Source organism: Fusarium fujikuroi, chromosome FFUJ_chr06 (genome assembly GCF_900079805.1).
Source record: "Fusarium fujikuroi IMI 58289 draft genome, chromosome FFUJ_chr06".
NCBI lineage: Eukaryota > Fungi > Ascomycota > Sordariomycetes > Hypocreales > Nectriaceae > Fusarium > Fusarium fujikuroi.
In genome coordinates, this window is record NC_036627.1 from 2,265,629 (window position 1) to 2,293,459 (window position 27,831).

The 27,831-nt window shown below is 50.3% G+C and overlaps 5 protein-coding genes and 1 non-coding gene; 2 read left to right on the forward strand and 4 right to left on the reverse strand.

The window, feature by feature from the left end:
- Positions 1-1,616: 1,616 nt before the first annotated feature.
- Positions 1,617-4,814, forward strand: FFUJ_06048 (related to MET10-sulfite reductase flavin-binding subunit; the record flags this gene model as incomplete). Its single annotated transcript, XM_023579329.1, has 1 exon — positions 1,617-4,814. The coding sequence occupies one exon, from the start codon at positions 1,617-1,619 to the stop codon at positions 4,812-4,814; it is 3,198 nt and encodes a 1,065-aa protein (XP_023432186.1).
- A 1,189-nt stretch (positions 4,815-6,003) lies between these two features.
- Positions 6,004-6,088, reverse strand: tRNA. Its single transcript has one exon. It is a non-coding gene (tRNA).
- Positions 6,089-9,973: 3,885 nt separating this feature from the next.
- FFUJ_06049 (related to sarcosine oxidase) lies at positions 9,974-11,443 on the reverse strand (the record flags this gene model as incomplete). XM_023579330.1 has 3 exons in its annotated part: positions 9,974-10,241; positions 10,319-10,562; positions 10,657-11,443. 3 exons carry the CDS (start codon positions 11,441-11,443, stop codon positions 9,974-9,976), a joined length of 1,299 nt encoding a protein of 432 aa, XP_023432187.1.
- A 3,441-nt stretch (positions 11,444-14,884) lies between these two features.
- FFUJ_06050 (uncharacterized protein) lies at positions 14,885-15,771 on the reverse strand (the record flags this gene model as incomplete). XM_023579331.1 has 2 exons in its annotated part: positions 14,885-15,353; positions 15,404-15,771. 2 exons carry the CDS (start codon positions 15,769-15,771, stop codon positions 14,885-14,887), a joined length of 837 nt encoding a protein of 278 aa, XP_023432188.1.
- Positions 15,772-17,604: 1,833 nt separating this feature from the next.
- FFUJ_06051 (uncharacterized protein) lies at positions 17,605-19,998 on the forward strand (the record flags this gene model as incomplete). XM_023579332.1 has 4 exons in its annotated part: positions 17,605-17,851; positions 18,020-18,898; positions 18,967-19,253; positions 19,327-19,998. 4 exons carry the CDS (start codon positions 17,605-17,607, stop codon positions 19,996-19,998), a joined length of 2,085 nt encoding a protein of 694 aa, XP_023432189.1.
- An 885-nt stretch (positions 19,999-20,883) lies between these two features.
- On the reverse strand, positions 20,884-22,183 carry FFUJ_06052 (uncharacterized protein; the record flags this gene model as incomplete). XM_023579333.1 has 3 exons in its annotated part: positions 20,884-20,963; positions 21,091-21,788; positions 21,882-22,183. 3 exons carry the CDS (start codon positions 22,181-22,183, stop codon positions 20,884-20,886), a joined length of 1,080 nt encoding a protein of 359 aa, XP_023432190.1.
- Between the last annotated feature and the right edge of the window lie 5,648 nt (positions 22,184-27,831).

A 27,831-nucleotide genomic window follows, 5' to 3' on the forward strand; every position in this document is an offset into this window, starting at 1 on the left:
AGTCATACGATGGAATTCGGTGGCAAATTCCCTTTAATCTAGATCATGACTCGGAATTTTGCCAAGCGCGCTTTTACATGAATATTTCATAGTTGATCACTGGCATTTACTAAGGTGCGGGCGTCAGTTCACGATGTGGCACAACTCGTAAGCATATATGGCTTGGCCAGTTCCTCTTGGCTAAATCACAGACATATTTCAAAAGACACAATGATAGACGCCATAACTCGGTCCTATATCGTGGCCGAGAGTGTTTCCACTCATCTAATGACAAGTAGAGTGTACGACAATCGCTGATTTGTGTATTGGTAATCGAGGTGTTTGATATTTATAGAAGAGTATTGGTAGATTCGCGGACCCCATACTATCCCATATGCTATGGAACATGTGCCTGATATGATATATAACCCTTAGCTTTAATACAACGTTTTCCTTTTTTCCTTCCTCGCTGTTTGAAAAGCCAAGTCACTGTCACGATGACAAGGTACTCTGATTGTCTTCGACTTCATAACTAGACAACTTTTGAATAGCTATATCTCCCAGAAAGGCCTAAGTCTCGAAAGCGATGCACAATTGAGTCGTTTACTTATATCGATATGTTACGATCACTGATCTACTATCTAATTTACTCATGTAAGGACCAGTAACTTGGACCGCTATCATCGATGTAAAACACACGTTTATGGCAACTCGTTCTATCACCACCGAATGAAACCAAACTAATATGAAGCACACAATCAGCATGTGCTTTTAGCCTACTGTAAATAATGAAGATTCCGAGTGATGGACGAGATATGTCTGTTGAAGGAGATTAGACACAGCCCCCTAGAAACATGTCATCAAGCTGAGTCATCAATTTGACCAATACCACTCTCTGCCACACTCTCTTCAACTAAAACATGCGAATATCAGGTGGTATAAGCAATACTAAACACTATTAATTGATTGGATCTCGAGACTCAGTAAAGTCTCGGTGTTGCCTCCGAAGCTTACTAAGGTTGATGGTCAAGCAAAGTACGGCAACCGATTGCGAGATCGCCGAGTGCCGGTCGGACCATCGGGGGCGCTAGAAAAAAAAAAGTTGTCCCCGGCAGGAGGGATCGGAAGTTCGGGGTCTCCATTGGGAACCAGTCTGTCATGTGGGGTAGTAAATAAATTAACGACCACTCAGTAGGGGAGATTGTCCTATAAGCTGCTGCTGCTGCTTTTGTCATCCCACTTTCCCATCTTGCGACATCAAAGTCCTTTCCGAAGTCGGCCTAGTTCAATTGCGTGATTCTGTCGAAGCATCAACAATTCTCAAGACCGAGCAAGATCCGTCCATTTCAAGGGCAGAGACAGGGGAAAATACATAGAGTAAATCGGCGCCATGGCTTTCCTTACGGTTACTCCGTTGAGTCGCCTCTTGAAGGGTTCTTTTGCTTCTCTTTTGACTCCGCCTTTTCTCTTTCTCCTCCTCTCTCTTCTTCAGTCCTTCATCGCCCTGAAAGTATCTCATCTCGCTTCAGAGCCAGCGACTTGAGTTTCAGTTGGTAGACCATCTCTTTTGACTTTCAAGTCAACAGTCAACCGCGGGGTTTTGTTCTTTTCCTTCACTGGCTTTAAAGACCCTCAAGATGCCTCATCAAGAATCCGCCCCTGTGGCGAAGACCAACTCGGCAGACTTCAACAAGTTGTCGTCCAGTCTCCCTTTCGGCCAGCAGGTTCCTCTATCATCAATCTCTGGACCGACTTATGTGACCGCCCAACTCCTCGTTCAGCAGATCGCCTACAAGCTTTCCGATAAGATCTTCTCTTACTCTCCCGAGACCTTCGACCTCGATATCGCACTCAAGGAGTGGGCTTCCAAGAATGAGAAGAACATCCATGGATACTCCACCGAGGTTCTGCCTCTCCAGACTCGAATTGGCGCTGGTGCTCTTGCTCTGGGCTACATCTTCTCTCCCGACTTCGATGTCTCCAAGCGTCACATCCCCCAGTCCCTGGTTGCGCCCTCAGGCAGCCTCCAGCAACTGCGCGGAACCCTCGACCAGCTCTCTCTCCTCTACGGCGTTTCCAGCCCCTTCGTCGCCCACGTCGCCGCTCTCGACTATTCTGATAGCAAGGGTCTGATCTCCAACTACGACTCCGCTCTGCGCCTTGCCGAAGACCTTGGTCTTGGACTTGTTGCCAGCACCTCCACCTATGAAGCTCAGCACATGTCCATCTTTGCCACTCTCTTGGCTATTCTCCTTCCTACTCTTCATATCTACGATGGTGTCCGCGTCGCTCGCGAGACTCTCCGTGTCGTTGATGCTCTGAGCGAAAACGGTGTTGCCGATCTGTACAGTAAGCTCTCTGCCGAGGCTGGCAAGCTCAACACTCGTCTTGACACCGCCGGCAAGGTTGTTGAGCTTCTCAAGCTCTTCAACGATGAGCTCGGCACCGTCTATGAGCCTTTTGAGTACCACGGCCATGATTCCCCTGACGTCGTCCTCGTTGCTTTCGGCAGCGTCGAGTCACAGGTGGCCAAGGGGGTTCTGGCCAAGCTCTCTGCAGATGGCGCCAAGGTTGGTGTCATCAATGTGCGGATCTACCGCCCCTTCATTGAGGAGGCTTTCATCAAGGCCATCCCTGCTTCCACTCGTACAATCGCCGTCCTTGGTCAGGTCAGAAACGAACTCGCTGTGGAGGATGAGGCCACCCAGTCTGCTCTTTACAGTGATGTCCTGACTGCTGTCACTTTCTCTGGTAAATTTGACACCGAGCCTGCGGTTCTTGACATCAAGTACACCCCTGCTCAGACTTTTACTCCCCAGGGTCTGGTCAACACTCTCCACAAGATCTTTGGCAACGAGGGCGAGGCCAAGAAATTGCCTTCTCTCGTCCAGGCTCAGCAGTTCACCTTCTGGGACCTCGATAACTCATCTGCTCTTAACTCTCCCAGTGTTATTGGCAACCTGCTCTCCAAAGAATCCACCTCCAACGTTTATGTTAACGAGATCTTCGACAACCTCACCCAGGGCGGTCTCGTTCGAAGTGACCTCCGAGCCTCCAAGAAGGCCCTCGAGGCTCCTTACGACATTGACGACGCGAATACTATTGTCGTCGGTGACGAGAAGATTCTCCAAGAGGTTGATGTCCTCAAGGGTCTCGTCGAGGGTGGCAATGTCATTGTGAAGCTCTCCAACTTCAAGGATGATGAGGTCGAGAAGCGTCTCCCTCTCGCATTCCGAAAGGGACTTCGGGAGAAGGCGGCTGAGCTCTTCATCCTCGACTCTTCCTATTCCCCTGCTTTCGAGAAGGACCCTCTCTTCTCCAAACTGCTACTAGAGCTGTCCTTCCTGAAGGTTGCTCTTCCTGACTATACCCCCGAAAATATTGCAAAGCATATCCTTGCTGAGGGTCACCCTCCTACCCTGGAGGAGTCCATGGATGCTGTTGGCCTTTGCCTCCGTCATTTCGAGGTCCCCTCCACCTGGGCTGAGGTGGGTGCCGACTTTGTTGACCCCAATCTTCCTGCCACCATCCAGAGCAACAGCTTCGTCGTCCACGACAAGGAAGAAGCTGAGGAGACTTTCGAGCTCCGTGACTGGCAGGCTGCTGCCAAGTCCCTTGCTTTCAAGGAGGCTTATGGCACCAAGAACGTTCTGCGACCCGAGTTGTCTGTCAAGACCTCCACCATCACTGTCAAGGAAAATCGCCGACTTACTCCACAAGACTACGACCGCAACATCTTCCACATCGAATTTGATCTTGGTGACTCTGGTCTGACCTACAAGATCGGTGAGGCTCTCGGGATTCACGCCGAGAACGACGAGGAAGAGGTCAACCAGTTCATCGAGTTTTACGGCCTCAACCCTGCCGAGCTCGTTCAGGTTCCTGCCCGCGAGGATTCTGCTCTCCTCGAGACCCGTACTGTCTTCCAGGCCCTCGTCCAGAATGTCGATATTCTTGGCAAGCCTCCCAAGCGCTTCTATGAGGCCCTTGCTGAGTTTGCTACTGATGAGACTGAGAAGCAGAAGCTTGAGGCTCTCGCCAGCCCCGCTGGTGCTGAGGATCTGAAGCGCCGCGCCGAGGTCGATACCGCTACCTATGTTGACATTCTTGAGGAGTTCAAGTCAGCTCGCCCAAGCTTCCACGACCTCATCAAGATTGTCAGCCCAGCCAAGCGCCGAGAGTACTCTATCGCCTCTGCTCAGGCTGTTACCTCCAACTCAGTTTCTCTCATGATTGTCGTCGTTGACTGGGTTGATCCTCGTGGCCGTACCCGTTACGGACATGCTACCCGCTACCTCAGCCGTCTCCCAGTTGGTGCCAAGGTCACTGCTTCAGTCAAGCCTTCCGTCATGAAGCTTCCTACCAAGGACACTGCGCCTCTCATCATGGCTGGTCTCGGAACGGGTCTTGCTCCTTTCCGTGCCTTTGTTCAGTACCGCGCTATGCAGAAGGCCCAGGGTAAGGAGATTGGCTCCATCCTCCTCTACCTTGGGTCCCGCCACCAGCGTGAGGAATACCTCTATGGTGAGGAATGGGAGGCCTATCTGGCGGCTGGTGTTGTCACTCTTATCGGATCTGCCTTCTCTCGTGACCAGCCTCAGAAGATTTACATTCAGGACCGCATGCGTCAGACCCTTAAGGAGATCGCAAAGGCCTACATCCAGGACGAGGGTAGCTTCTACCTCTGCGGTCCTACGTGGCCTGTCCCTGATGTTACCAAGGTACTCGAGGAAGCTATCGCTCACGAGGCCAAGGCTGCTGGCAAGAAGATCGATCCTCGCAAGGAGATTGAGAAGCTCAAGGAGGAGGGACGATATGTCCTTGAAGTTTACTAGCCGATATGCGTCTTTCATCAATTGTGCTCAAAATGGTGCTTGGGATAGTATAGAAAGCATTGAAGCGTTTGAATTTAAACTATATGAGTCTATCTTTACATCACGTCTTCTGCATTGTGACGCTTGATATCAATCCAGATACAGGACATTGTCAACCCACAGATCCCAGGCTTCTGGATTACTTTCCATACCAACATTGGCAAGCTTTCGGCGGGAGCTGATGAATGTGCCCCAGGTACGTCCCTCCGCAGGACCTCGCTCTCGGTCCCTCTAAGCACATAACCTGTGCCTTGCTGGCTTACGCGCGCGACTACCGGCAAATCTATGAGAGATCTGAAATTGTTACCCGCCTTAACAATAATCCTAAGTTGTTGCCCAACCGAGATTATCTCGTGTGGCATAAGTGTTCTAGACCACGAGCGAAAAGCAAATATCACAGGTGGTGAAACTTACTAGCGACCAAACAAGACAGGATACCCGCCGCGGTGAGAACGAATATGGAAATCCGAAGGGCTTCCTTTCTTTTTGTCTCTGGAACCGAAAAGCCCTGCAGATCCCTTTGGGCATCAACCGCAGCTATTGGCGCTCAGCCCAACCGGTGAATGCTCAATGCCCGATATTTGCTCACACGAAGGGAGGAGGGAGGGGGAGGGGGGGTCATGGATACGCCGCGGAGATGATATCGAGATTGCTTGCATGGATGCGTCGCTGAAAAGAGTATTCCGTGGTCCTGGAGGCTGACGGAAGATGCATCCTGTGAGGGCTTTTGAGTTTTGAGCGACCGGCGAAGGTCTAAGCGAACCGATGATAGCCATCTGGCATGCTTGGAATTGCCGATATGGATTCTACAGTACAGTGTTCGGAAATACATACCTGCTGCCTCGTCCATTTCTCATAGAGCTTCAATGTCGTGCTTGGTTTCTGCCGACAGCTGGAGACATAATGGATCGTTCAGCAGACGAGATAATGCACGTGTTAGCCAGCATCAGAGATTAAGTATGTGATTTATCAACTGGATCTCTTGGAGTCGTAAAGTAGCCTATCGCTCGAGGGTCACCGATGTCTCAACTCCATGTCGTGCAGCTGAACTACCCAGGCAAAGACATTCAGAACCAGGCAGCTCATCAAGTCTGTCCAGTTTCGTCATGCAGGCTTGTTTGAGCATCGTGGCCAAAAAGAAAGATTGATTGCCCCGTACTGGAATCGAACCAGTGATCTTATCATTTCATGTTGATTTTACTAGTGATACGCTTTACCACTGAGCCAACGGGGCTTGCTAATCGTTAAGAGCCACAGAGTCTGTACGGTCTATACGCATGAACAGAGCAGGAACAGGAAATTTACCTTACCAAGCAGGCAGACAGGCGGCTTGTCAATCAACCAAGGCAGTAGTAAGAAACAATTCTATATGTGTATATTGAGTTTAATTATAAAAAGGGCTCTAGTTACTATCCCTTAGTAAAATGGTGTTTCTCATTAGCCTACCCTATTCCCGTAATTGCAAGTATGCTAGGTATGGTAATACCAGTACATACACACAAACCGACTACCTACTAGTTAGACCCTCTTCCAAGAATGGTCAGTCTTCACGATCCAGATACAAATCTTGGAATTCCAAGATCCGAATAATTTGACCTGATCTGGTCTGGTCAGATCTGATCCGAATCAATTCGATCTGTTTGCAATTTCTGCCGATTTCGGCACCTTCTTGAACATGCATGAACTCGCCGTTAGAATGCGGTGACGAACTGGAAAAAGCAAACAATCTTGGCCACAAGAGTCAATTTCAAGTTTTGAGGGCCGATGATACAAAAAGCAATCCCACGAAAAAAGCAACGCACTCAGACATTGCCCTCCTTTCGAAGTGTCTGTTCAGGGAATGATCGTCAGGTGAGGCTATTGCGTACGACAAGCTGAAAATAGAAGCCACAAAATGACATGGCAAGGCAAGGCAAGGCAAAGCAAAGCAAAGCAAAGCAACATCTCAACAGGGCTGTGCGCGTGTGTGCGCACTGTACGCGTACTTCCCTGACAGAACTGACTTATCGACTGGCTCTTCAACTGTCTAACTAGATTGCATCCGTACCTGACATACGGTATCCTGTCGGCGAGAGATCGACAACATGGATGGTTTCTCTCCTGAATCGAAAGCGATAACTCATACGAGGCTGTCGTAGAGATCGACAGGACGGTTCGAGAATACCCTTTTATGAGGCTGTCGCGATCACTTGGCCGTTGTGTCCAGAGTGTGTCGTGTTACAACTCCTCCTGTGAGTTGTTGCTTTTGTTTGTCACGCATGCCGCGCTCTTGTCTCGTCATAATCACGTCGAGATGGCAAAGAATGTAATTGTGTGGCTATGATTATTGACCCAATACGACTGAGGACAGTGAAGGTCAGTGTCGCCATATTTTCCGCTCTCAGGGACGACGTACGTACGTACATACATACATGCATGCATACAATCATAGCGACAACACGCCCCAATGTCACTCATTGATGACCGATGAGGGAGTCCAGACTTGAACCAACCTGCAGGGAGACAATAACAAGTCATGTGCGCCGATACGAAAAAGAAGAAATGATTCATGCTTGGGTGCTTCCATGCGTGTCTCGTCCTTTCTTTCATCACCGGTCTCAGCCTATCGAGGTGCCTTATGCACATGGCCTCTAATATAGCCTACCTACCTACCAAAGTCAGCAGCCTATCTGGACCTCTACGTACAGACCGGTACGGAGATCTCACGATGCATGTCCTATATGTATGCAGGATCACTCCGTACGTACCAGTACAACTTGGGCCAAAACATGTCAGACCTATCGGGAATAAAGATATCCAGACTCCCCGGGTCCCGACCTATCTCCTGAAACCGGAATTCCAGAGACAAGTCAAAAAGAAACATGCGAGGGCTTCAACTCGAGCTGACGTATCCGTACTATGTATCAAAAAAGACGCGACAAATCTGAGTTTTGCACAATAGCCTACTTCCATAGCTGCAACTCTTACGGATATTAGTGTCCCCTTTCCTTTCCTTTCCCCTGAAGAATGTTATCTCTTTACTCTCCTCGTCGCCAGGAACTCATCCTCCGTCCGCCTCGTTTCCCCGGGGCCCAAGGAAGGAGGGCCCAGGGATCTATGTAATGAGTGTCGTACCTACTAGCTACTGTATGTACGGGGTAACTCTCTGCAATGTATGTACATATGTATGTATGTAGACTGTCGTAATCGCTCCACCTAGACCAGGTTCCCGACAAGAGGTCAAAGCGAGAGAGATCTGCAGCGATCCCCTGCTTCATCTGCTCCCGGCCACGAACCTAACCCACAATACCATCTGCTCAAAACTCGTTATCTAGATACGATCATACGATTCAGATGAAGGATCCCAGCAGACCGCCCTATCTCTGAGGGGCTTGCAGTTGCAGTTACAGTCACAGTAGTAGTATATGCAATGCAGCTCCATGCATGAAGGATCATGGGGAGAGTGGAGAGAAGAGGAGAGGAGAGGAGAGGAGAGGAAGGGGGAGAGGCAGAGGGAGAGACGAAAAGAAGACGAAGAAACGGGCTCTGATTCCAGCCCATGATTTTAGTCTAACCAGAGCTTTGGATCGGTATCATGCCTCCCGCTAACCGAACGGAACCAGTCCAGTCTTGCAGGGATCATCAACTACCGATACAAGGGGTTTGACCACCACTGTCAAAGTGGCAGGGGTCGTTCCTCGTATGCCAACCCTGAACTTTTGCACTTCCTCGTGATCTAGTTCCACGCATGTTATGTGTATGTACGTATGTATGTATGAGACGACGACCAAGGCGAGAAAAGTCAAAGTACCTACCTACCACTGCATCTGTAATTGTAATTCCACAACCCGAGAGGTGGTGCTGTTCTCTCAACTGATCCTAATATGCCAAGGTTATGTGCCGTAGTGGACCGTAATTACCGCCCACCTCCTCTGACTTTTAGTCTAGTCTCACCCTTTTGCGATTCTGTCAGATATCACTAACACATATTAATATTCTCCGGTCAGAGATAACATACTGTAGGGGACTGTACTGTACTGTACTGTCCATACATACATCCATACCTGAAAGCTCTGGAAACGGCATCCGGAAGGCGAGCCGAGACGGGGAGACGGCGAAAGCAAGACAGGAGAGAAATGCTTGCTTGTATCATGCATGTGTTATTGAAAACCTTAAACCCTCTTAATGCTAATAATAATGCTCATCGATAAATCTCTTTGCTTCAGTTCTTGGCACCGTTTTGAATATCCATGCGTTTGGAATGCTGACTGTGAATGACCATGATACCAACGACATAACATGACGAGGAAAGCAATAAATAGAGTGCGAAATGGACAAAGGAGAAACCTCACACTCAAACTTGAGTGTCACAACAGACACTGGAAAAAGAAACCCGAAAGGAAATGAAAAAGAAATGCAAAATATGATGTGTTATGACCCCTCTCTTGTCAGTTCCAATATGAGGTGATGTAATATTAAGCAGGGAGAAAAGATCAGAAAAAGGAAAAGAAACACACAAGAACCACATACTCCATCTCTCTTCAGAGATTTTCGTCCTTCATGCTCATGCTCATGCTGATGCTGATGCTGTAGCCGAAAAAAGCAACGCCAAAATACCTAGTGAGAACCAGCAAGCCCACATAACAGCCCTGGGGGGTCCATGCCCATGCCCATCGCTGAGAGGAGAGAACAAGGTCTCCAACTTTTAGTGCCCATCATCATTAACCGTCATTTCCAGGTTGGTGGTTCAGCTTGGACCATCCATTCATCGTGCGTTGTAGCGGAGCAGAGTGATAGCGATAGTGATATCGTTGCGCTGCCTGCCGTGTCGTTGGTAGGATGAACAATGAAGCCTGGCCTGGGGTTTCAAAGTTTGGCGCCGATCCAATGCTAGACATGGGGTAATCCATCGCTCGTCTCACCCATGTCGTGACAGTAACCGACCCCTAACCCTGCCCGGACCCCTGTCAAGGGCGCTGTCACTGACCCCGTTGGTTGGGTTGGCTTGATCTTGGTCTCGATCTTGCCACACTTCTTCGGAGGAGTTCCACGCCATAGCCTTGGCTGTCGTTTCTCAGCTTCTGTCAGGCAGGACAGGTACAAAGAGGAGGAGAAGGAGGAGGGAATAGCCATCTCGTCTCCTAGTTTGCCCAGCCACGGGTCCAGTCTTGCAAGTCCCCGACGATTTGGTATGTTGGGTTCGCCGAATGGCCGTCGCCGCCCTTCTTATCCCAGGCCCATCGATCGGCCAAGTCGCTGTCAAGGGTTCCCTGCATCATGTCGACGACGTAGTCGCCAATGACAGGGAGAAACTTCCATCCGTGGAAGGAACCTCCTGTTGCGATGTAGAGCCTATCGCTCTGCGGATGCGGTGATATGAGGAAGTCATGTGTTGGTGTTGATGCGTCCCTGTGGCAGAGACCAGTCAGCTCAGGTAACTATACACATACGAATACAGGCTCATAAGAGTGGGTGGCCTTGCTCACCAACACATTCGGTAGGCCTCAATCTTGATGTTTTCGACTTCCTTGCCATATAGGCCATTGAACGTCTTTCGCGCCCGGTCCTCAAAGAACTTGAGAAATCGAGGTCCCGTCCACGTGTTATACATGGACTGGCTAGGCGCAACTGACATGGCCTCACCGGTTGGAGGGAACACTTGGTAGTTGGTGAAGCATAGGTCGCAGTTGAACTTGATAGTTCCGTCGCTGAGGATTGACATGCCTTCACCTGCAGATGACTTGTTAGCTCAGCCCAGTCAAGTACCGATAATATCCGCCCCGGTTGCAACATCAAACAAGCATGCAAGCAATACAGTACGTACCCTTGACCTGAGGTAAGCAATTCTTGAGCACCGGAATTGCTGAGAACTTGTCTTTTTGTGCGCCATGCAGCTTCGCATAGAAGCTCACAGCTCCCGTAGCCAGCAGTCTCTCACCAGCATGGAGTAGTAGCTTTTTAGGCGCGCTTTGCGCGAGTAGAGACGCCGTACGAGCTCCAGCAGCAAGAAGAACCTTGTCAGCTCGCAGCGTCGTGCCGTCCTTGAGTGTAGCACCAATACATTGGCCCTCTGACCCAAAGTCGAGTTTCGTCACTTCTCCAACGACATACTCGGCTCCGAGGTCGACCGCAGCCTGGACTACCGCGCCGAGAGCCTTGTCCGCCTCCGCGAACCCTACGTCAGGGTTCCAGAGAACCCTATCCACGCCCTTGAAGTCAGCTGTCTCAAAGGCACCGTTCCAACGACGGCGCACCTCGTCGACAGGCAGAAGCTCCGACCTGTTGGGGATCCCCATGTCGCGGTAAGAGTTGATACTCTCTTCGCCAAACGAGGTAGAGTCAGCACGAAGCATGCCGACTTCGTGATACCAAGTCTTGTATAACTCGTCATGCCTCCACAGGGGCATAGCCTTCTTCAGCAGGCGCATGTAGAGTCTGTCCGGATAGTCATCGCGGACGATCTTGTTGATGTCGTGAGAAGCGGCCCTAGGATTGGGGAAGTAGGCCGTGTCAACAATGGTCACTTGAACCTTGCCCTTTCTACGGAGTGAGAGCGCAGTCGCAGCACCAAAGTTGCCGGCCCCTATGATGAGGACAGAAGGAATAACCATGATTGAGTTGAGTTCCGCTGTGGTTAATTGAAGTCTGAGAAACAAATTCGCATAAAGATGAGTGTAAATGATAGGCTCTTATACTGGTTCTTGGGGTATAGGAAAATGAGACTTGTTGGCGCCATATCATCTCCCGCGGGTGCGAACAACAACTTTATATTGCAAACTCCAACTCCTAAGCCTGTTAGCCGGGCCGGGAATTGCAGGCCAATACCAAATAGCGGTCGACTGAGAGACGCCAGAAAGCCGAGACTAGTAACCGTTGAGAAAAGACGATTGCCGGTCAATGTAGTCTTGTGCTATGTGATGTAGTGTAGTGTACATAGAATATTGACCGTCATGTAGGCAGGCGAGCGCGCGAGTAAGGCTAGGACAAGGCGTCCAAACAGCCAATGGGTACATGGCATACGGCCCTGTTGTGCAGTGCAATATAGGTAGTGCACTCCGTACAGGTAGCGCAGTCCATAGATCAGCTACAGTATGTAAGGTATCCATGGCCCCAGCGCCAACAATTTAGTTCCACACTCCTTGGAGAACACCGCACATACATTGACGGATTGGCGTGGGCTCATGCCAAGGGGACTGTCTCATTTTGACGGCTCCGGCAAGGGGGGCGTTGACCGAGAAAAAGAAACGACGGGAAAGGAACGACGAAAAGATCGCCCCCCCCCCCCCCCCCAAAAAAAAAAAAAAAAACAAGAGATTCACAGACTTAGGAACCAGGTAACTTAGTTAGTCGAGAATCCTGGATGACTCACTATTGGCTGAATGGGGGTGTGCGAAAAGCGCCTCAAGTAGTGAGCAAGAAAACCCAGGCGAGCGATATGAATAGAGCGACAATGTCGTCTGTCCAGTACATAATTGTCTCGTAGAGCAACTAGCCCGGTTCAGCCCATGTTACTTGATGAATTGGGAGGTGAGAGAAGAAGAAAAGCTACTCTTTTCTCTCATCGCATTCTCCACTCACCCCAAAAAGCGAGAGCCAAAAAGTAAAACAACCCAGCAAAGGTGCTGGAACTAAACAGCAAGCTTCGCCTGGCTCACCTCAGTCATGGTTGAGAATGGTTTTGGTTGGTCGCGGGGTGTTTCTTGGCTGTTCCGCACCAAGGTACCACAAGCCTCGCTGTGTAATGATGATGACGCCAATTGACGACAAGTGCTTTGTAGATGGATAATAAACTCAAGACATGACCGACTGAGACCTGAGTTACCGTAGTTGTCGTTTGCTCCGCTTAACCTTAGGCTAGATGCAGTTATGCAACTCGTCCGCAAGCCATCGATGCTGTACAGCACAGTGCTCTGGAACCCATCAACGCCATGCATTAGGCCAGTTGCCTTGTAGGGATCCCCACGAGATCAGCTCTACTGGCATGGCACGATGTGATGTACCATACATATCCATTTCGCCCAAGCATTGGGTAACGCCTAATCCCAGATCTGACACTTCAGCACGGCGCGGTCTACGACTCAGCTCAATTTGACCAGGCCAGACCAGACCAGCGTAAGAAACGGCACGACACTGTATAGTCCTTGTTGCGTGGTGCATGGTTGACCAAGGATGGACAAAGTTGAAGAGCTGAGGTTGACGCTATGACAGGAGCATATTTCCGTCGTCTCCGGAACACACCGCTCATCTGACTTTCTTTTGTTTCCTCTCGTCTCTTCTCTTTCCTTTTCTCTCCCCTCCTCCTATTTTTGTTCCTTCCCTCCTCGTCCCATCTCGTTCGTCTCCTGGACCATAAATCCTGGTCTGGTATGGAAACTCCCCTTACACAACCCATGCAAGTTCCCAGCTGCTAGCGCCCTAGTCCCGCACCGTTAAGAAGCCACGTGCGCCACTAAGGGTTGCACCAAGTCTGTTTCCCTTTGCCTGGAGTCGAGAAGTCAATGGGAAATGTTTGTGGGGGAAAGGTAGATTGGTCAGTGAGATCGGATCGTTCTGCCGAGTCTAAAATTTATGATGCCATTATGTAGGTAGTGCTTGAGATGCTACTATCTGCCTGGCCACGGTCTCGAACCACAGTGCTGCTGCGACATGAGAGTTGGGTCAAGACTCTCGTCACCGTACATACCAATATACGATTTCTCACAATTGCTGTTTCCAACTGGTTGGTCCGCATGTTGATCGCAAGGGTGCATGCCCAACAAATGGCCCTAGTGCCGGGATCATCGTCTAGGGCCGCCCCGGAGAAGAATGATAGAATTTCACCAGTCCCTAGAAGCTCTGAAAGCACCCTGAAAATGAAGTGTCACATTGCTGCAGTATGAGATCGTATGTCTGCAAGTCATCCGTGGCCAGCTTCCCACGAGTTTGGGAAAGCCACCCGCTTCTCGCAGTCGGTAGCCCAGCCTAGTACTATATTTGTACGTACTCTAGTAAACCTCTTTGCCTGATCAAGTGCCTCTTGCGCGGGAGCCGACAGCTTGTGCCAGTGCTCTTGTGAGACCTTGGCCTGCTTCATTCTCATACGTGGCTGCACCTATTTTTCTCGAACGTTCTGGGTGCGTGTTCCTGTCGTACGACTTATAGACAGCCAGCACACCCGTATAATCAAAGTGGCAATGCATTTCTGAAATTTCCCATGCTGCCATCCGCTTTGGCCCTGTAGGAACGGGTAGATCTGTAACTGAGATGCCGCGTCGGTGGGTTTTCCCACCCTTAGTCGTTGAGGCCTACCACGTCCATCTCAACTGCTAACTGTGGTACCTGTGAGCCGGCTGCTTCTCTTTTGAGAAGAATGTCCTAAAATTATTGTGAAAAGCTTTCATGCATCTTGCCCGAAGGCTAACTGCATATGTAACGATTGTTTGTTTGGGTGACTCTGACCGGTGATGCGCCAGCTTACAGGTAGGTGGTTGCATCATTCCCTTCAGATACAAGACTAGTTCAACTCCCCAAAAGGTTGGGCGGTCGCTTATTGACCAGCAATTATGCCGTGATAAAAAGAATTCCGACTATCTTTCCTGTGTTCATGCGAGGGATGCGCCATTAGGCATGCTAGGCTCATATTGTAACTTGCACGCAACTGAGGCCATGTAGATCCGAATCAATTTCCATGATTTCGTGCAACGTTCAGCTGCTGGCGGGCGGACCAGTGAGTGGCAGAGAAACCCTTGGCGAATCACTATTGGTTCATGCTTCTCGGGTTTGCATGAGCCGCATGGTTTATTTTCACCGGCCATACCTCCCCCAATCAAAGACAAGTCTCTGAATGTAAGGGAATTGACCGGTCAAGGTCACGCAGCCCATCAAAGCACAAGATGGAACTCGTGACTAGGGCCTCAGGATGTCATAACGCGATGCTTGACCGTCAATTTATGTCTTTCAAGTCCGTCCCGACGGGCAAACTTGCGTTTCTTGGGTGGATTCGGGCACCCAGGAACATCGCACCGCCAAGGTTTCCGATGCTTGTTACAGTGTTGTCTATGACAGGGGTCAGTTTAAACCAGCAACTCGGGGTCACAAGCATAAGCATACGCAAAAGAAGAATTTCGATCGAAGACCACAAGTCTTCCCTCCTTATCAACGCCGCCCTTGTCGCAGCGATGTCCCAAAGGACAGTAGTACGAGCCTTTGCCCCTCTGTTTAAGAGCGTCCATGTCGATTTTGCTGAATTGTTCATCTTCGTCATCTCCTGAGTCTTCTGAAATGGATAGGTTCCCACCAGGTGATGGAGCGTCATCAGTGCTTCGAGAAGCTAGTATAGCTCTCTGGCTTTCGCGAGTTCCGCCATCCATATTACTGCCTCCGGAAAATGACCGGTTCCAGCCTGAGGGTTCAGATTTAATGGTAGGGAAGGAAGAGACTGTATGGTAGGTTGGTGCTGACAAAACTCCTCCAGGTTCAGGTGTCCGTCGCCAGACTTCTTGAACGTCTTCAGAGAACTTTGCTGCCAGATCACGGATCTTACTGCCAGAATGGGTGAGCCATGGTATAACACGATTGGTTTAGAGACTTACCCAAGCTTGCTGATGTTCATGTCCATTGTAGCCATGGGCTGCAAGTCCGCCATGTGCGTCTTATTGTAGGACAGCTCGTGCGCCTCCTCTGCAGCTGATGCTACATGAGGTCCTGTCACCAATTTATCTGTCAAAGAAAGCCACATCTGGGCGGTCTGAGCAAGATATTCTCCCACATCGTTGATGATATTTTGACGTTGTTCGGGCGATGAAACATTTGCAGTAAACTTTGCCTTTGCTGCCAACTCCCTGGAAACAGTCTCTAACTGGACCCGGACAAGGGCATCCAAAGAATTGGGCTCCATTGTGTTGCTGGGGATTGTATTGATCCCTGATTCAAAGACGAGTGCAGATGATGGAATTGACATGATGGTACAGTGGTATCTGTACCTTTTTCTGTACTATTGAGATCGCTGACAATAGGCGCTGATATATGAGTATACACCTATAGTACTGTACGTGGGAATGTACTCTGTACTATGCTCAGAGCTTCGACCAACCACGCGGGACCTAGCAGTAGCGTGTTGCAAATTGCTGTGGCACGGAAGCTAACGAAGGGCTCCGGACCGGCGCGGCGCGGCGGCGGCGGGAAGGCAAAATTTTGGGGCGACCGAGGGAGCGAGGGAGAGGGGGAAATGGCTGTCAGGAACTGTCTATCCGTCTACCTGGGGTTCGCGGTCGCGCTTCTAAGGCAGAAGAAAAGAAAAAGATACGCATGCGTCGGTCAGAGGAGGGCAGCATGTAGCGTAACCGTCGGAGAATAACATGCGCGGGTTTTTGTGGTATTCAGGCCTAGAAGCCAGTGCTGAGAGGCGAAAGACAAAGTCACAGACAATCTGCTTGGTGAGTGTCCTACGTCTTTGGTCCGCAAAAGAGGACGACCCCAACGTCGGGTTGACAAAATGAATGTTGTGGTCTCTTCGGTCAGTCTCTTGGAACTTGCTCCTTATGAGGCCGGTAGAGAGGCAAGACACGCGGTGCCGGGCACAAGCACAGCTTTTTCGCGTGAGCAATAAGTGACGAGACAAGAGACAACAAGCTTGGGGGGAAAGAGACAACTGAGTCAAGGTAACGCTAATGCGTATGGGGGCTGCCGCTGTCCGTATCACAGGATGTACCAAGCACCGTTTGTAATATTGTTGGCACTGGACTCTGGCCCCGTTGTTTGTGTCTCCTCTCTCCTGTCAAGGATCGTCTTCGTTGTGCCCTTGCTAGACCGGCTGGCCTTATTAACCCCGAAGAAGCAAGGGCGGGTGATTAAGCTGTGAGGTGCGCCATGGCGTTTTTATCCCTGCCGCTAAAACCATCTTGGTCCTCGTAAGTAACCCCCCTGGTCCTTGACCCTGGAAGGCCAGGTCCCATCACATCGATGGGCCGCCACACCTGCTCAGTTCTTTCATATCCTCGCTGGCTCTACCTCGACGGCGGCAGCAGGCGCGTAAGGCGCGTGAGGCAACGGTGAGTGAGATTCGCCTTCAGGTTGCCCGCCCTACCGATCGTGACTAGCCGGGACTGCTTCTAATATCGTGAGGCGGCGTCCTGCTAGCTATTGGAGAAGCACTCTCATTCCCTTGTGTTAAGGGCTCTAAGCTCGTCAGGTTCCAAGTGGGGAGGCCTGCAATCCAACCATTGACCTTAATGTTTCTAACAGCTCCTAGACATCTCTTTAGTTAAAAGTCCAAACTGCTTCTAGAGAGGCAGAGAGTAGCACCTGGTCAACGTCCCTTTTAATGCAGGTACTCTCCCCAGACTTATCTCACGCCATGACCTTCCGGTCTTCTTGACTTTGCTTCAACACCCCTCCGCTGGTCCCTCGGTTGAACTGTTTCCTCTTCGCTTCTTGTTGTCTCCTTTCGCCCCCGCTATCCCGGCGGTTTACACTCCAAAAACCCACTCTCGGTAGGCGTGGTTCTTTGCCTTGAAGCGAACCAGTCTGCTGGAATCTCATCAATAGGCTCTCAGTTCGACGCGCCGCAACGGTTGTGCGTCGCCCCTGGGGCCCGGCGGCTCTGATCATCAAACGTCTGGCATCGCTACTTGTTACCGCTGCCCGCTGCCGCTGCCGCTGGCCTTCCGTGGTGTTCTGACCCGGCCGACTCCGAAACTGTCGTACTGTAAGGTTTTGTTCTCTCATCTCTCCCATTAATTATAGCACGGCCCATCGGGCTTGTCCCCGGCGTTCCCTGCCACGAGCCGTCCAAATGGAGAGTTCACCAGAATCAGTCCGTCCGGTGAAGCGCGTCAAATACGCGCGACAAGACGATACGATCCCACTGAGCATAGCCACATCCAGCATCAGGGCCTCCGACAGCGTCGACGGATCCCTGGTTACTGATGTCCCTTTATTCGAAAATACATGGCCTACGACAACGGGAGTATCGTCTCCCTCAGAGGTCCTATTCGACCTCCCTGAGGACCTTGGCAATTCGTGGGCCCCAGCTTTTACAGGTAAGGAAGTGAACCTGTTGTCTGTCACTCACTCCATGTATCCAACTCATCTCACCCATCTTTCCTCATGACTCTGCCTTCTCGGAAACTCTTCAGATCTTAACTCTGACCCGTTGTCCCTGTCAAATCCCTGTGGAGGATCTTGAAGTCTGATGGGTCTCCGATGAGAGAGGTGTAAACCTGGGCAGAAAGGAGATGAGAGAGAACATGCTGCACCCACCCACCCCGCTCTTACTCCCACCCTCACCCCGTTGCACAATCCGATCGAGAATCCATCTTTCATCCATCATGTTCCCGACTTTGTTCCAATTCCTGCCGAGAAGATCAAAACTACCCGTCGACCCGATCATGCCATGGTAGACTATCAAGTCCGTGAGCTGACGTTCCATGCAGCACCCCAGCCTGCGTTGAATCTTCAGGTAGCCACAGCACCTCAACCTGAACCTGAACCTCAACCTCAACCACCTCGCTCTCAGGCACAGCGACTGCCTCGCCTCTTGCCTGCGGTGCACGATGCTCTTCCAGAGCGGGCTGTCGAATCGCAAGACTCGAAGAAAAGAGGCCTGGTACCAGTAGAAGGGCTCGTTGTAAGTCCGTTCACCGCGAATGAGGACCGGCTGATTGTGTCTGCCTATCCTCGCTATGCTCGCCCTGAGAATGGACAGGTGAATGGGTATGTTAAATTCAACTGGCCTTCGCGAGCTCCATCGAGACGGCCGTCTGGCCCTGTACCACTCCCGTCAGAGGATGACGTTGAGGACATAACGCCCAACGTAACGCGATCACACAGTGCCGGTCGTCCTCCAACCATAATAACTCTGGTTAACCCTGGGCCTGCCGTGTCTTCCGCGCCAAATGGGACTGTTTCGCCCATGGACCTAGAGGGAGGATGGGGAAATACTTCATCGCCAGTATTGATGGCAGGTTCTCCGGTTTCCCTTCAAGACACTTCACAAATCCTGATAGCTGGTGACCCAAAAATGCTGCCTCCTCAGTTCGGATTCCAAGCAAAGATGGATCATATTGACAGACGATTGTTTGAGTTCTGTAAGTCTTTGAAAACTTGCTTATCGGCGTTTTGTGCCTTGAACAAGCGTTTGCTCACCACTCGGCAGATATCAAGAACTGGTGTCCGGGAAGGAGTGTGCTCAGCAACACAAACCTATGGTTGAAGGATCTGGCGCCGATGCATAAGAACGAAGGTATTCTCCACGCTATTCAGAGTCTTGCCGGGGTGTATATCTATGATTATATTCCGGATGAGCGCATCCGCCAGCGGATCAATCAGCGATATATCACGGCAGATCAATATTTCAGCACACTCCTCAATGCGCCTGAAAGCAGGGAAAATGGTAAAGGGCAGGAGGTCATCACCATGGCCGTGCTTCTTTCAATGCAAGATGTATGTATGATGTCGCTACAGGATTATTGACCGTGCGCCTTCGATATTGTGAAGTGACCTGACTGGTATTTAGATTGTCCTAACGGAACGACGACTCAAAAAGCCATACAATCCGCGATGGCTGGAAGGATTCAGGCAAGGCGAATACTTCCTGCAGGCAACTGACCCTGGCGCTCGCTACTGGAAAAACAACAACGTCCAGTACAACGAACTTCGCATCTCTCAATCAATCATTGTTGGCCGGGCAGTGATTCTCGCTCAACCTATGATGGCCCTTCCGTCACCGCAGACTTTTAACCCCGAGGCTGAAGCAGGCAGGTTCAGCTGGCTGCTCTATGGAACAGAGAAGGATATGTTTGAAATCCATGGAGGTTGTGGCTTTTCAAAGAAATTGTTGCATCTTATGAGCCAGGTAACGTATTGTGCAGGTCGATTGCAGCAAGAGCCTGAATCCACCATCGTTCCAATCACGGCAAAATTCCTCCTGCGCGAACTATCAGAAATGCGACAATGGAGCCGTGAGGGCAAAGACTGGGAGCTGGCTCGAAAGTACCCACCAACGATAGACTGGGTGCGCGACAAAGCAGACGAAGTGATAATCGATTCCAACCAAATCATGACCGAGGTTACAGCTGAGGCATGGAGGATCGCCGCAATTATTTATTATCAATGTCGTCTTCTGAGGTACGAACATGCGATGAAGGAGAAGAAAAGGTCCGAGGAGGGAGAGAAGTGGACAAGCTGAAAGAAGTTGGAGATCCATTGGGATAATGGGCGTTGATTTTGCAACAGCTCAACTCACTCCTCCCCCCTCTGCCGGCTCAACACTTACACACTGCCTGCTTTCCCTACCACACCATCATGCCTACCTCACCTCAACTTGCGTCAACAATAGTGGTAAGAGCGCTCGCTGACTGAACCTTCCATTAGGCTGCCTCGAAATCACCCGGAAGTTCTTGCCAATCTTGACGATCTCGCCCGTTGCATACGAATTATGCCTACATCGGGGTCTCACTTTACAGCTCAAGCACCCCTATTACCAGTGTTTTTCCTAGGATTACTCGCCACTGAAACTGTACACAAGGATGTTTCGATGGATTGGTTCGAGCAAGTGGTTCAAACGCCAGTCCGCAGTGTAAGTGCAAAGAAAAGAAACGCAAACCTCCCATTTTTAGTAATCTATGGCAAGACGCAGGCTGGTTCTGCCTTTGCCCAGGTCTACTGCACCCAACACCACCCACTCTAGTTGCAGAATTAGGGGCTAATTATCTGTCACCTCAGAGCGTCCCCCCCTTGTACGACGCACTTTTGCGCATCTGGGGGTGGATTGACAAAGAAGTACAAATCCCGCGAGATCCAACTGCTCTCTGTAAAGATATCGGTAAGAGGTACCCTTGGTGGGAACACCTTGTTGCAAAGGTCCTCGAAGCAGAAGAGGAAACCCTGTGTCTAACCTGACGAAACGCAACGAACAAAACCTTGATCTGTCCATCCATTTTGGGATTACAATACCTTCCATTACTCGTAAAAAGGTACTGTCCGCAGATATCCTCAGCAATAGTTGCCCGCCTTTTGGTGAAAATTCTTTTAGGAATTAGATGTGATGGTAGCGGCCAGCCGCGGAGCCAGATTAGTAACTGACTCCTGAGACGGCACTGTCGGCGTCGTCTCGCTGGTCCTTGCTGTCTTTACGGCGAACGAGATATTGCCCTGAAAACAAGTCAGTATGAAACACGTAAAAGAAGAAAGAGAAGAAAAAAGAGAGGGGGGGGGAGAAAGAGAGACAAAAAAAACAGAGGAAGAAATCGCCAGAGGGTATTAATAGGAGGGAACTTACGGAACTCCGATCCTGGGGCCTGCCACACATCGATTACGCTCAGTCCTGCCTTGTAGCACATGAGGCGCACGTTATCTTCGCCGTACTTGTGAGAATCGAACCAGTCGAACTCTTCGCCTTTCTGGATGTTGCGGCTCATCTTCTTAAGCTTCACATCTTTCTTGGCCCGAAAAAAGAACCGATGACGAGTAGTGGGCTCATCCTCCAATTGCGCGAGGAGCTCCCAATCCTCCTCACGAAACCATTCCTCACCTGCCAGACGGTTGGCATGCTTAAAGCCGTTCAAGAAGAACTTGTGGTAGAGGTCGTCGCAAGAGTGGTAGGCGTTCCAGATCTTCTCCTTGTTGTTGGGAAGAGTGTGGCCGTCCATTCCAATTAGAAGTAGGTCGTCAGGTCGCAAGGCATCGGCCCAGAACTTCAGGTGACCAAGTGCTTCAGGCCAAGGATCGTTGCAAAGCACCGAACCTAGCGAGAGAAAGAGACGGGGTGTCGAGATCTTTTGGATATAGCTCATGCCGTCGCCAAAGGTACCCCAGATACCAGCACAGGTCACTGATGACTCAGGTCTCGGGTGCTGCTCCACGAGGTATTTTACGTTGTGATTCAGCGACGATCTGGAAATGTCCAATGCGAGGTACTTGGCGGGAACTTTGCCCTTTTCAAAGGCTGCGAGAAGGTGGCCAACCTTGCGAGTGTCACTGGATGGGGTCGTGTTAGTATGGAGAGGGTAAGCTTACAGCCACCACTCATTGAGGGTGGGCAGAGTGCGGGGCAATAGAGGATGAACTAACCCAGCTCCTAGATCGATAATTGTGACACCAGCTGGGCATCGCGCAGCAACATCGGCGCCATGCTCATCAAACAAAGCAATCTCATCATGAGTCTGATAGAATTCAGGGGTGAAGATTATCTGATTCCAGATCGGCAATCCGACATCGTCGTACAGTAATTCGTCGGGCAGCGTGGGTTTGGAGGTGGGAGAGTATGGAGCCGTAAGGGCCTCTTGCAATCGCTTGCCAACGCCGTCATACATGTTGCTACCGCCGATATCGACTACGGCTCCATGCGTGGGAGCATCATTCTTTGGATCCATCATGGCAATCGAAGGACATCAATCAATCCAAGTATTCGTTTTCCAAATGTCGTTATGCAAAATCGGAGGAGTGTGTGACTATACTTCCAAGGTTAACAGGGTCAAGCACGCACAAAACAATTCCACGACTCCGGGTCAACGTTACCACTTAGGAAGATTCAAAAAAAAAGAGGTGCGCGCTGTGGAACGATATGTTACGGCACGATACGATATGGCAGTGTTATATTCAAAAATAGGTTTGTGGAAAGGTATTTGCGGTTGAGATGGTCTATAACAAACCTCGATGCTAGCGAGTGAAGGAAGAAGAGATAGCGATTCAAGGCACGCTCTTCCCGATTTTATACCCGGCAAGCAGATGCGAGAAGGCGGTTACTGTGATTACTACCGCTGTCAAGTTACTGGTAAACACCGGCCAGTGCTACCGGCTGTCACTGCTCAATGGAGACGACCGCCCAGGGATGAGTCGAATAAGGGCCGCAGACGATAGGAATGTGTGAGGGCGGACGAGACAGGCAGGCAGGCAAGGGCCGTGATATGATTTGAGTCGATCTGATTCGAGACGATTCAAGAGAAAAGGAGAGAGAATTGCTGCTGTGGCAGCGTGGATCCTGTCTGTTGTAACAAAGCAGTGCAATGTCTTGTATTGTTTTTTTTTTCTTTTTCTCTTTTGTTTTTTGCCCTTGTGGTGCCGTTTTGACAGCTCGACGTCAGTCCCAGTGCAGTGCATGCTAGGCAATGCAGCTCGGTCTGCTGCTGCTGGATAACACCCCCGTATCCATAGCTATACCCCAGTACTTGGAGTGTGTTGGGGTGCGTAAGGTGGTAGAATTAAATGGGATGGATCTTGGCCATGTCCCAGACCTGACCAGAAGTGGTTCATCCTACATTAGGGCGAGAGCGTGGAGGGTGACATTCTCATGCTTGGACATTGACATCCCCACCATAATAAGACATGGGGTTCCGGTACGTGCTGGGGAAGTTATCAAGACCCTTGTTTTTGCTCTTTAGAGCTGAGTGCTTTCTTTTTTCTTCTTCTTGTCGGTACTGGGAATCAATTTATAGTGTTATCTACCTTGTTTCATGTGTCTCGCTGTCGTATTGGTCTTATAAGTGCCATGCGTCGACTGATATGGGACTCAGCTGGCTCATCTTTTGCTATCACACAGATATGTACTTCAGCTTCGGCTTTAACCACATGCTACTGTACCTAGGCGGACCATGCCCCTGCAGAGCGCGCTAATGAGGCTCCAGGATGTGGTGAGAAACAAGAGCCCATTTAGGCATTTGGGGCCTATGGCCTGTGTCCAGGTCGCCTCCACAATTGCTTGAGGTTGTGTTGCAAAACTCGTAAAACACAGCACAAGCCAACCTGTGGCAGGCTTCAAGGCACCAGCGCATCTCGACTGCCTCAATGTGATGATATGAAATCAATCCAATGATGATTGCTCTCAGGTATCTCAATGACCCATCTTTATCCCCACGGGCCCGCCTTCGCCCGTTCTAGCCGTGCCGGGCGCTATTTTCCCCTTCCATGCCTCTTTTGCTGTGGTCTGTGGAAAGCCGGGTGAAGTTGGCGGACGGCTCTGAGCAGGTGACTGGTCACCTTGGCAAAGAGAAAAGAGAGCCTTGAAGCTATTTTCAGGCAAGGTGGCTGCACTAGGGGGCAAGGTCTGGTAGGGCACTTTATTCACACCAACCTGACCAGCCCTGGACGGTGAGAGGCAAGCAGATGCACGTCATGGTTTGAGACGGATCCCGCTCGAGCTAGAGAACAAGCAGCATGAGCGTGACAGATGGGAAGATAGCGTGGTTCAGATCGGACTCCATTGGTTGCAAAGCTTTGAGTCATTTCCCTTCTTGGACTGAAAGCGTGATGGTTTCATTCTGTGGGTAGTACAATGGCGTTATTGATCCCCAGTGCTATCTCAACGGCGGTTCCTGACACCCTCAGCTGTTCTATTCAGAACCCTTGGTGCAAATCGTCTGGGGTCCTGCTGTAAATCTCGAGCAACGAAGGCGAGTCTTTCCGAAGATGGAGCATGCCATTGTCGTTGTCCCACGGTTAAATCTCAGCACCTTGACCGCCTGTTGATTCATCATAGGAAAGAGCATGCTCTCCAGCTGCTTGACCAGGCTCGGCCCCAATTATGCCCCCATTCTACCGCGGCACAGGTCATTGTTGCATCTCACGACGGCCTGTGATATGTAGGCGGTGGGGAAGATTGCGTACCTGTCCAGCTGCTGCAGTTGCTACTGGACGTACTGCATACGTGTAACGAAGCAGTGCGGTTGAAAAGTCTGACAGAGTTGGAGTTCAGATGGGTTCCGCAAGAGATCCCTGTGCAAGAAGATGTTTGTTTCGGAGTACCCAGTCAAGATTTGTCAAAAAGTGCCCACTCCTCTGATCCAATGTGGTTCGTCTTGAAGCGGAGGTGTGCTGCAAGAGTGAGATGCAGAAAAATAGCCCGCCGCTATCGCAAGGGTTCGATTGCACTAGACTGACACTAAACTAGGTAGACTGAACTAAACTTATGAGCTGGGAGCCTTCCAGTACCTGGCAATATACCCCCGGCTTCCATAAAACGATATTTGAACTCGGAAGCTCACTCTTGAACACGGTGGACTCTGGACCCTGTGGCCTCCTGGAGCATCGCACTTAAGCTTCAAAGTTCTCGACGGGGCTCGTTTGTCTGTACGTAAGTCTTGGCCAAGGTAGACATCAACTAAGAGCAAGGAAGGGAACTCCCGTGGTGCTAAAATGGTTTCCTTTTCTTCCCGCGGTCCGCCGAGACTTAATTGGGGCCTCTGCATTGATTGATTCTCACTGGCAAGGTGTTTCCTATAGCAAGAAGATACTAATGTGTGAATAGGCTCTTTGTAAGACAGGTAGTAAATATCTGGCAACGCGGCGTGAGTGGCCTGTGATTGATATTCCTTGGCCATCAGCTGTCCGCTTCACAACAGACTTGTGTCCTCCCAACTCCGGTTTTCTTCACCTTGTTTCTATTCCCGTCACTGGTTGTTCCAACGATCCATATCGGTTCGGCTTCGACTCACAGATTAACAGCGCAAGGCTACACAACAGAATGCTCAACCATTACCGTGGGTTCCGGTTAGTGACGTTATAGGCATGCCACCCCTTTACGATCTTAGCCGCCGACCGACAAACTCAATTCAGACACCTTCGCCTTCAGACCCAGGTCATGGTGTAAAGGCTCAACTGCCTTGTTATCAACCGGGTATAGTTGCCGCCTAACACGGCAAGATAGCGTAAATTGGTCATTATGCACTGCCTCTGACGAGAGCTCGATCATGTCCGATGACAGGATAGAGCCTTGCATGATGATGAACGCTAGAGAACACCTTCCTACCTACTATGTAAGCGGGGTGGGCTGATAGATTTCGATCGACAGGTTTCCCCGTGGGTGCACACACCCTTCTGCAGCAATGGAGGGTCGCTCACAATCATAACACGGCTTTACAGCCTTATAGCAGGGCCATATTTTGTCAGATCATAAGAAACACGGTGCTCTCCGACTTGGGCACCGAGAGTTAGGCTAAAAGTTTAGGAGTATGAAATTCGCTTAGTAGTGCTTTCTAGTCTTTGGAAGTGACAAAACTGATGCCTTCTATGAAGTGGTAGGCAGATATGTTCTGGATAGAAGACAGGATATGTTAGATGCTCACCCACATCACATCCTGGGATGTGTCTAGCCAGCAAGTAGCCCGACAGATCGCGATTGGGGTTTGTCACCCTGTCCTGGGGTAGGTGAGGTGTGGTAACACAACAGGATCCCTCTCTAATGGTGTTGTCTACCTGCACAGGTGTTGTCTCTAGACTCCACCGGGCCTCAGGGCCTTGACTGATTTGCCACTCCCAAGATACTGGTTAGGGCTATCTATAGTTAGTTTCTTTCTTAATCACTGCTATATCACCAACAATACCCATCTCATGTGATGTCCCCCAGGACGCTATTCCGTGCTGTCACGTCGATAGTTGTCTTTTGAATGCGGACGAGGTCTTTGTTGGGCGATAACGCAGTGGTCAAGCGAGACCAGGGCATGGACAGGGGGGAGCACACAACGCACGCGCACATACAGCACATACAGCACATACAGCACACAACGTGAACAACACGCCATGAAATCACCGATAGCCAAAGAGATGGGTATTCTACAATGCTCAATAGGTATTTACCGACCAATTCCATGCGTTTTGGAACATACAACTTAAAGCACTTTAGTCCGTCCTTTTCTTTTCACCACAAAGAGCGCACGTCGTCCAAGTTGAAGCTGTCAAGTCGAGAGAGCCTCAAAAAAGCAAAACAAGCATGGAGAGAACCACAATTCATGCCACTGGCATGTGGAGTAGCGAGCAATTAACCTTTCCTTTTCCCGGTTACCGCTGAAAATCAGTTTTGATGGTGGTGATGATGCTGATCATATCAGGTGATCCTTGTCCTTGAGCTCTTTAACTGCTCAATAAACGAGACCAGACAGCACAAGACACGGCACGGTTAATGTCCAATATACGGAGTTATATCCAATGCAATGCAATGCAAAGTCAGTCATGTCATGATACTCTGTGTATGTGATATGTTGGACGCCAAGACCTCAATTCACAGTCACCCATGGCTCCAAAAGGACCTAACACGGAAACAGCAGGAGCAGTTGATCGTGCCTGCTGGATCGCTAGCCGAGGCCAATTACGAGGCCGCGGTTCACTTAAGCGTGATCCGAGATCCAAGACATATCCATGAACATCCTCCATCCATCCTTGCGCAACCTTAGACAACTACCAGGTGTAACACTACCTATTGCCGGCTCGCTTACGCTGCCATTCGACCGGAAAACAGTCCGCCGGCCTTTGTTGAGCCTCGGGGCTTTAGCGATGCAGTTCTGTCAGTTATGATGGGCAAATGAGAGGTCAGCATCGTCACAGTGCAATGGTTTTTTCAGTACTCGACGATACTTGACAAGCAAGCCACGGCACTATCGCTTATTAGCCTCGCAAGTTCCCTGCACGTTGGTTCTCCAGAAGTCCAGAGAGTGAGACGCTGTCATTGTTTCTAAATGCTCCGCTGCACCCTGGCTTGTCCTATGTGCGGCCGACAACGTCTTGCGTATTCTATGTCTTGATGAGCATTGATATTCCTTCTCCTTGTTTCTCCTTGCTTCTCCCAGTCTGTCACATGCCACGTGGAATTAGCATAGTACTGACTCAGCTGCTATTCCATGCGTTGTATGTTGTACGATAGAGCTCAGAGTTGTCGAGGTCTCAGATGCTTCACATAACACACCGCGTTTGGCCTGAGAAGAGAGCGCGAATATCGGATCTTCATAGAAAGCCAGCCGTTGGCAAAAGGAAGACTCGCATTCGATGGTGTCGCAGCTACTGTAATACACGTCAACCTCATGTTCTCCTGCGAGACCGGTAGATGGAAATCCACTCTGCGGGCCCATGCTTTGACAGCGTTTGGTAACGCAGCTCTAAGGCGTGGGTGAGGAACGACGCATTATTGAGTCAGTGATGGCCAAGCTGGAGCCAAGAATTGGACGCATAACAGTGCAGTATTGTGTGTGCACACGAGTCAAGGTATAGTCGTTGGCTCCGCCGCCATTCTGCTTTTCACAGAACCACTTCTCTC